Raw genomic sequence first — 9,176 nt, forward strand, 5'->3', positions numbered from 1 at the left:
AAGGTGCCTGATTGGTAAGTAATCAAGTTTGAAGGTGTTTCCTGTAAATTGATTGTGAAGCTCTGTTTACGATGATGCTGTAGGTGCCCCAGAGTGAGGACCACGCTGTCGGTTTAATTCAGGAAGCACTTGGCAGACGTCTTGTGTTTCCCACACGATTGCAGGTGACCATGTCTTTTAGGAAAATGTCCAGAATCTGATCACCTTATTATCTGACAATGTGTTTGTGATAAATTAGTCTTCTTTATAATATTCACAGTTCAGCAGACTCTGGAAATACCTTCCCTAAGTCTTTGTCTTTCAGACTGAAGTTCTCTGACCTCCCGAGTCTGTGCCTGCAGCTCACATGCTTGGCCCGGAGCTTCCCCGGCAGCTGGCACTTGGTGTGGTCTGGGCGGAGCACACGGAACGTTCAGATTCTGTGTCAGACTGAGCGGGGGAGGGGGACACGAGACCCGACTCCTCCGCCTTCGCTCCTTGTCCGGAACCACGTTCCTCCCCGTGCAGACACCCAGGAGCGGGTGCCTCCTGCAGGGTGGGGTGGGGCTGCGGGTCTGCAGGCGGCCGGGTGCTGTGAGAGGCGTGCGGCTCAGGCTTTCCCAGGAGCAGCAGAGTGACTGGTGGCGCCTGCCGGCAGGGTGTTCTCACTGCACACACGTTTGATTAAACTGGCCCCTGGGGCCGGGCACGGTGCACACTCACCGTCCAGGCAAGTGCCCCGGAGCCTCCCCCGTCTCTGTGTCTGTCGGGGTCCTCGGGGCACTGAGTTCAGGGTCCGAGGCAGCAGTGCGTGCGTTTTCCTGGGGGGCACTCGCCAACACTGGGGAGGCGCAGCCGGGCGGTGCTGCTGGGTCTCGGGGCCCAGACGGGGAGAAGCCGAGACGGCCTCCGGGTTATTCCCCACTGGAGGGTTCACCAGCGTTTCACGAGCATGTTGGCAGCGAGAGTGGCCGTTTATAATCTAAAACATTGTTTTAGTGAGAAAAAAATGTGGTTCTGCTTTTAAAAGAAGTTTTTTAATCTTCACCCGAGGTTATGCTTACTGATTCTAGGGAAAAGAAGGCAGAAAAACACTGATGTGAGAGCGAAGCCGCACTCGGGTGCCTGTCGTGTGTGCCCCAGTGGGGGACCGAGCCCGTGATTTTTTGGTTTACGGGGCGACGCTGCACCCACATGAACCACCCGGCCAGGGCGAAGGGTCCGCCTTTTTTAAATGCCTGCAGCGCCACGCGCTCAGTGCAGTCGGTGCCCTGGGTGAGCTTTTCACGCCCTGTGAGCGTCTTCCAAGTGGGGTCTGCGTTTCAGTCCTGGACTCACCCAGCGCCTCTCGCGGGGCAGGGAGGTCTTCAGTAAGTGTTCAAGGACATGGTGTCACGCTGAACAGAGTGGTATAAAGAATCCAGGAAGAAAAGTAACATTTACCACGTTTGACCTCTGTAATAGGCATGTTTTTCTGGACTACTGCTGAAGCCGTTGACGTTGTAACACTTCACTCTCGGCCCGCACGCTCAGCGTGCCCACGGGCGCCGGTGTCCGGGCTCTTGCCCAGATCTGGGCACCAGGCTCGGCTCCACAAGGGTCGGGCTTTTTCACGGGCTGGGTCCCCCTGGTGTCACAGGGCCGGGGTGACACATGAGTCTGAGAAGAGTCATGAAGGCATCTCGTGGCTGTGTCTGCACATGTAAATGCCCCCGGGGGAAAGAAGAAAGTGGAACAGGGACGCTCCGGGTGGGTGGCAGCTAGGGACTGAAGTCTCAGTAGGGGCGGTAGGTGAGGTGACGTGGAGATGAGCTCCGTGGCGACGGGGGAGATCGGCAGGCAAGGGGGCTGTGCGCTTGTCCCGGGGCAGGTGCGGCTGGGTGGGGCACTCTCCCGCACCAGAGGGTGAAGTGGACTCTCCAGCAGGGGGCAAGAGCCGACTCCGTGCCTTTGTGAGAACCCCACCCAGTGACCACCTAGTGACCACCTAGTGACCTGCTCTGGGGGGAGCAGGAGGGTATCGGGACCACCGCAGACAGAGGTGCTGCCGGGGAGTGGGGGGGGGGCGAGCCCCAGGCCATGCGGACTCCACGCCGGGGTGGGAGGGCCCAGGACGGAGCAGCGCCCTCGGCCTCGTCCGAGTTGGGAACGGAGTTGGATGCAGGCACTCGGGCTGATGGAGAGCAAAGCCTATTACTGAGAGAACCCTCTGGGAAAGGTGACCTCAGGGCCAAGGGGGCTCACGCACCCTCCGTCACTGGAGGGCAGGGCTGCAGGCTGCCCCAGGACACGCTGAGTCCACAGAGGAGGACCCGGATGGCCCGGGGGTCCAGCCCCCCCCAGAGATCACCCCAGAAAGTCAGCCCTCCTCTGCAGGTGCAGGGAGGATGCAGGCATCGCCATCGGAGCCTCCCGCAGGGCGAGAAGGGAAAAAGGCTGGGTGTGCCCGCCACCACCGGCACCGCCGGCTTCGCACGACTTCCCCACCCAGCGACCTCCCAGGTGCTGTTGTAAACTCGGTGTGTGTGACATACGTTCAGATGACACAGAGAAGATAGTAAAGTGGCCCCTCCCCCGGTTTCTCCCTCAGCTAAAGCAGTCTTTAAATTTCAGATACACGCCTGCACAGGCAAACTCCAGCTAATTCGCAGCAACGCAAACGAATGTTTGGCCTTATTCTATAAAAATTTTTACAGAAGTTCGTACACATCAACAGTAAAAGAATTGCTGGAGATGTGGCTGAAATGTTATAAAGCACCACAGATAAATGAAACATTGAAATGGTAAGTTCAGGCAGTAGGCTTTAATAAGCTGCTGTGTATTTAGCTGAAAATTAAATAAAATTGGAATTGCACTGGAAATTTGAAATTGTAATGCAGCAAACAGCTTTTATCATGGACTTGAAACAAACAAAATATCGACAAAAATAGCCAGTTCCGGCTCCAATTAGCTGTAACACTGGGCTCTGCAGGTGGGATTCAGAGAGGACCACCTCGGGCGCCGACGCCTCTCCCCTCCCAGAGTCAGCCGACGACCGTGTAGTAGTTGGAAAGGAGCTCCTCCCCTTGTCCGATGTCCCTCAGCGCGACGAGGACCACACACCGCAGGGGGCTGCGAACGAGAACACACGCGTTACCGGGATGGGCACGCACCAGCACGTGTGTTCATTCAGCCACTGCGGGCTTTGTCAATGTCACGCTAGTCACATCCCTCACTGTCCCCTTCGTTTCCGCACATCCACGAGGGAATTGCTCTCGGCCCCGAGAGAGCATTTAAAAGTGGACCGTGTCTGCTCCGTATCACGTGGAAAGACCGCAGCTCAGCGACTGCACACAGCCGACCACGCCCTGTGTTCCGGTCCTCGAGGCCAGAGCTGCAGAAAGCACTGTAAAGCCACACCCGCTATAGTTTAACACTCAAAACTAACTGGCATCTTCGAATTCTGCAGAGCAGGAAACATTGCTTAGAATTAACTGGATGAAGAGGACTTTCTAGGACACGACAAGACGTCCTCGATGCCCCGCTCATTCCATGCCTCCCGGGCCCGTGGGACAGCACTGCCATCGAGCCCCGGAGTCCACGGCTAACAGCCTGGTTGTCAGGTACGCAGACACACACGGGGAACGGTCACCGAGTCTCAGGTGCAGGCAGTGGTCTGTGTTTCAAACGGCCTGGTGTTAAAAGCGCGGTGAACTAGGACCCCTCGCGGTGCAGTCTGCCGGCAAGTGGCAGCCAGGGATGTGGCCCCATGGGGCAGGGCCCCCCCCCACCTGCCCATTAAAAGCCGTTACTTGAGTCTTCCCAGCAACCACACCAAAGATTAATGTGACAAGAGAAATGTCAATCTCGACTACTTCTTTTTTCACTGTTTCCTAAGTTGTATTTTATCCCGTGGTTTAAGTATGTCCGGCATACTCTTGTTTTCTCACCAGTTTCAACGCTCACAGTGGAATGAGCGGAGGCGCCCGTGTGAACCGGGCTCACGTCGGGTGGGGTGGGTGATCCTTGCAGTGACTGGGGCGAGGGTGTTTCTGAAGGACTCGTAAGTAGGAAAGGCGGACATAAAAGTCCAAGTTGCAATTTCCCCCTAAAAGTCCTCACCCTGGATTTTGTATAGCTTCTTTCAGGCAGAGATGTCTGTGAAGTGCACCCCGAGACTGGGGCAGGGCCAGGCTCTGCAAGGAGACAAACCTTTGCTGGTCGCAGCTGTAGGCGACATTCGGGAGGTACTGCTTCAGCTCCACAGGGAAGGCCAGAGGCACGTCCAGCTCCTGGTAACAGACGTTGGCGGGTCTTTCTGGGGACAAGTGCACTGGGTTTAGAAGCCGAGCATGTACTGGGCAAGGGCACGGCAAACAGTGCCGAGTTACGGCGCTGACGCACGGATTTCCCCGTGATCAGAGCATGCTCAGAGTAGGCTTTGCACATAGGAAACATTACATATGTGAGTGAGTGTGTGTGTGTGTGTGTGTATGCTTTCTGAAAAAAGATTTATTTTCAGAGAGAGGGGACGGGAGGGAGAGAAAGAGAGGGAGAGACACATCAACGTGTGGTTGCCTCTCAGAGGACCCCACCCGGGAACCTGGCCACAACCCAGGCAGGTGCCCTGACCAGAAATGAACCAGTGACCCTTTTGGTTCGCAGGCTGGTACTCAATCCACTGAGCCACACCAGACAGGGCTATCCATGCTTTTAAATTCACTTTTTGAAGATCAGGAAACAGGCTCAAAAGGTTAGAGGGCAAGTAGAAAAGTCAGGTGCTTGAGTTCCTGCCTTCCAAACGCCCAAGCCTGTGCCACGCACGACCAGACAGTCGAACTCTCACTCTGGGGGAGCGCAGCCCCAGGAAGGTAAGCGACTCACAGACTGAGCGCCCAGAAGGGGCGGCCAGTCCCGTGGTTCAGCTTCGAGGCCATTCCGAGGTACGGACCACATCATCTCTGAGTTGACCATGAAAGGATGATGCTGGCAGTGATTACGAGGGCAGTGACGCACAGCATATATTCACTGCGGAACCAAACCAGTGAACTACGAAACCGCAGTGGATGCTGTCAGTTTCTCCTGCTTGTCCCTGCTGTTTGCCTCAGAGGGTTACAGTCCAAATCGCTGAGATGCCAACTCTACGTTCTGGCTACGAGGCACCCAGAACAGACAGACCCACAGCAGCAGAAAGCAGATCAGTGGTTGCCGCAGACTGGGAGCTTCCGGAGGAAATGGGAACCGACTTCCATAATATAAAGTGGACTGTGATGATGGTCAAACAACTCTGTGAATTATACACTTCAAATGGGTGAATTGTCTAGTAGGTGAATCATATCAATACAGCTGTAAAAAAAACGAAGTTAGGATCAAGGAACTATAATTTTTAATAGGAGACATAGATAAGAGAGGGAATAGAACGAAAACAAGCCATGGAAGTGACGGGTCCGAAGGCACCCCGTCACACGGCCGTTCTCGGTCGCTCTCCCGGCCCCACGCAGCCAGCTCACCGTTTGAACAGTTGTTGACATACTGCCCTACAGCCAGCGGGTTCTGAACGTCTGCCGTCAGCCAGGTGCTGTCGCTCATTTGTAAAGGGCCGAGGCGGTCCCTTCCAGCGCAAGACCTGAAAACGGGCAGAAGCACCAGCTGGAGGAGTCCGCTTCTGGGCCTTCAAACTCAGCTGTACAGATCAGGCCTGCAGATTTCCAGAAATTGCCTGGAAACGGGCAATTTCTCAAGAAAACTCAGTCTCATCAACAGGACAGCTAAGGCCAGTGGCCACAGTCACCTGTGGTTAAATCTGAACATGGGCATCAACTCACCTGTACACGACTTTGGATATTCCTCTGTTATTTCCATCAATGAGTATGCCATCCAAGCATCTAAAAATAAACGGATTTCCAATAGACTGGAAAAAGACTGGCTCGTATTTCTGATATACTGTACCTATTATAAAACGAGACGGACATTACAGCAACACGTGAAAATCACAAACACTTTAAGGACCTTTCTCTGGAACATACACACAACATGTATGAATTTGTTTTAACTTCTCGGCCTTTTTTCAATCTCTTACCTCCAATCTAGACCATCGCATTGTCTTTGGCTCTTTTCTCCCTTTAAATGTGTCCAAGAGCAGACAGAGCACAGGGCCTACATCCCCACACGGCCAGAGAAATCAACTTGGGTGGCAAAAATGCGAACACGCTTCAGGCTCGGTCCCTCAGAGTTGCGGTGTGTGTGCCAGTGTGTTTGAGTCAAGTGTGACCAGACATCTGTCAGCGTGTCACTCGGGAAATGTCTTCACCGGCAGCCGGTTGAATACTGCAGGCATGTGTGGGAGGAGGGGAGTCTGTGCTCAGCCGTGTCCCCTCTTGTGGGCCGCAGTGGGGGGGGGGGTTGCACATGCCTTTTGGATTCCAGGCACGTTATCTGTGCTGTACACTTTAATATGAATTTGTTGCTGGCTTGTTCTGTTTGGTCTTTACAGAGTTAATTGTACAGGAAGAAATTGAGACGCCCTTGCTTAGGGATGAGAACTAGAAAATCTTGAAAGGACTTTTTGAAAACATAGCTGTATTTGACTTAAACATACACATATATTTTCCATTATACCAAATAATATGTTAGTTTAACAAATGACATATTTGACCGAGCATTCTAGTTAATGATTTTGTGCAAAGAAGCTTCTTTACTTTCTAAGTATAGCAATGGCAGGAATGTCTTTATTTGGTGACTTACAGGATTAAATTCTCTCCTGTTTTAACCCATATCATTTTTAGCTTTGGTTATCAATTATCTAAGTCAAAGTGATATCCCAACAAATACTTATGGATACTTTCTCACACATAAGATAATCTACAAACAGTTAATGTCCAAATCAGGATTTAAACATCTGTGGACATCTGAGTTTGCAGTTCAACCCCTTGCTCTGCCATCCCAAGGCCAGGTGTTTTGTTTTTGTTCTTTGAACTTATATTTATATAACAAACTCTCGGCAAAGTACTACTTGGGCCATTACCAGGGTACATGGATACAACTGCGCCTTTTGGTGCTGATCCTCTAGAAACGAAGACGCCTCTTCCGGCAGAGACCAATGAGCTAGTTGCGCAGGCAACGCTGAAACCCAGCGTCTGATACAGGATTTCTTCTGGTTTAACAGTACGTCCCCGATGATGTCTGTATTCAGGCAGGCTCACCCTTGGAGGCTGGGCTAACAGCAGGTCTTGATACTTCGACTGCACGGGCTCGGGCAGCACAGTCAAGGTAGCTGACTGCTTATAGAAATCGTGGATGAACAGAGCCTGGAAAACCCTCAGTAACGTGACTAGGACGTCTTCGTCTGAGATAACTTTGTCTTTAAGTTCCACTGGAACATACCGGAGGGTCCTGAAAATGGGAAAGGTTTCCACTCACTCCCCTTCAGTGATAAAAGCCAGCCTGTCTGGATGCCTTCTGGGCCTTCAGGAATATTACTTTCACGTGTTTGAAGGGTGGGAAACTTTCAGAGAAGAGATGTCTGGGGGCTGCGTTACTAACTTCCAATAAATACCCACCCAAGTTTAAAACGGCCAAATTTATGGAAAGGCCCGGCGTGTGCCAAACGCGGTCGGGGCCTTATGTTCCTTATCTCCTTTTTTCCAGACCAAGAAACCGAAGCACGGAGATGTTAGACACTTGCCCCAGGTCCTAACGTTAGTGAGGGGCGAGGTGGGGGACGAGGGAGCGGGGCAGAGGCAGCGCTCACGGCCACCTGCGAAGGTGGCCACCGGCGAAGGTTGTCGTGAGAACCGGCACATGCAGTGAGCTCTTTCTAGGCCTGTAGTTTCAAACACAGATTTAAGGGAACGTTATACAACTCGTCACATTCTCTTCCAGGAGTACTTCCTTAATGAGTGCATCAGTTCATTTCCATAATAGTAGGATGTTTACTTCTGCACAAAAAGAAAGCTAACGGCCCGTCCGAACACTCTGGTTATCGGCTGCTTTCGTGGACATGCCGTGGCGTTGCCCGCCCCCAGCTCGTCCCTCGCCGGAGCCGGCCCCGCCCGGCCCCAGGCCCCGACTCCGCGCTCTAAACCCCGCACTCCTCCGCTTCACTGTCCTTTCTCTCTCTCCCCAAGCTGTTTCTCGCCGCGCCGGGCTGGGCGGCTTTCACCGTCAAGACTAAACCCGCTCGGCTTTTCTAAGGGGTTCCAAGCTCCTTGCCCGCGCTCTCGCTGCCCGCGCTCTCTCCTTTCTCAAACGTTGCTCTATTTCACTCAGACAGGCAGCCTGCCAGCGCGGACGGCCAAGTGGACCACACGCGCTGTCCCCGCGGGCGACCCCGAGGACTCTGGCCTGTCAGCGCAGGGTACGACGGGAAAAAGGCCCCAGGCCCCGCCCACCTAAAGATCCGACCCAGGGGTCGGGCCCCCGGCCCGCCCCCGACACGCCCCCGACACCCGCAGCCTCAGCCGCGGCCCCGCCCACCACCAGCCCCACCCACCACCAGCCCCACCCACAGCGAGCTGGGGGCGCCAGGCCCTTCGGCCGCCGGAAGGCCCCGCCCACTTAAGTCTAGGCCCGCCTTTGGCCACGCCCACCCCAGACCCCCTCCCGTCTCGGGCTCCACCCACCACCGCCCAGCGGCGCCAAGCCCCTCGGCCGCCGGAAGCTCCGCCCGCGCGAGGCTCCAACCCCACGGTGGGCCCGCCTGTGTCCTGTCCCGCGACCGCGGTGGCGTTTCCGGGCCGAAGGAAGAAGCCCGGAGCAGCCGCCTCGTCTCCTCACCTGGGGTTGCGGCTTAGGTTCAGCGCGATCCAAGGTACGAATCGGTACTTGTAACGGCGCCACCAATGCCCCAGGCTCTGCAGCAGAGTGCGGGTCATGGCGGCCCAGCCGCGCCGGGACGACGGCCCGCCCCGGCGGGGGGAGGGGCGGTGGCGTGTCCCGCCCTCGGCTCCGCGCTACACTCGCGCGGGGTCCCGGTGGCTGGCCTTGTGGCCACGGCCACCTCACCAGGGACGCGGAGCGGAAGGAGCCCGAGCCCAGTTCCCGCTCGTGTGGCCTCCCCACCCACCCACCTCTCGGCCCCGTGGGAACCGCGGACCCGCCTGGCCTCCGCGCGGAGTCGGCCCCGGCACCCAAGTCCAGGGGGGCCAGCCACACCCGGTGCCCTGCAGGCAGGGCAGGTGGCCGTGGCGCGTGTATTCCGTTCCAAACTGGAAGGAAAA

General features: G+C 55.3%; 1 protein-coding gene across 2 annotated transcripts; it reads right to left on the reverse strand.

The window, feature by feature from the left end:
* Positions 1-2,762: 2,762 nt before the first annotated feature.
* SETD9 (SET domain containing 9) lies at positions 2,763-8,863 on the reverse strand. 2 transcript variants are annotated; one of them, XM_037132651.2, is made up of 6 exons: positions 8,734-8,863; positions 6,983-7,350; positions 5,784-5,907; positions 5,469-5,584; positions 4,171-4,276; positions 2,763-3,090 (listed from the first exon to the last, which is right to left on the reverse strand). In XM_037132651.2, the coding sequence occupies exons 1-6, from the start codon at positions 8,829-8,831 to the stop codon at positions 3,003-3,005; spliced, it is 900 nt and encodes a 299-aa protein (XP_036988546.2). In that variant the 5' UTR covers positions 8,832-8,863; the 3' UTR covers positions 2,763-3,002. The 2 variants fall into 2 exon arrangements, with proteins under 2 accessions (XP_036988546.2, XP_036988554.2); XM_037132659.2 differs by having other exon boundaries at positions 3,004-3,090; positions 4,171-4,272.
* Positions 8,864-9,176: the final 313 nt, after the last annotated feature.

The sequence above is a fragment of the Artibeus jamaicensis genome, unplaced genomic scaffold (assembly GCF_021234435.1).
Source record: "Artibeus jamaicensis isolate MK-2021 breed Jamaican fruit bat unplaced genomic scaffold, CSHL_Jam_final scaffold_369, whole genome shotgun sequence".
In the NCBI taxonomy this organism is placed as follows: Eukaryota; Metazoa; Chordata; class Mammalia; order Chiroptera; family Phyllostomidae; genus Artibeus; species Artibeus jamaicensis.

What these genes read in the sequence shown, in the direction of transcription:
- SETD9 (XM_037132651.2), bottom strand. Translation starts at nt 8,831, where the DNA reads ATGACCCGCACTCTGCTGCAGAGCCTGGGGCATTGGTGGCGCCGTTAC. An exon ending in AACCTAAGCCGCAACCCCAG is followed by an intron (nt 7,351 to 8,733) that starts GTGAGGAGACGA and finishes TCCCATTTTCAG; the next exon opens with GACCCTCCGGTATGTTCCAG. An exon ending in TGTCAACAACTGTTCAAACG is followed by an intron (nt 4,277 to 5,468) that starts GTGAGCTGGCTG and finishes ACTTGTCCCCAG; the next exon opens with AAAGACCCGCCAACGTCTGT.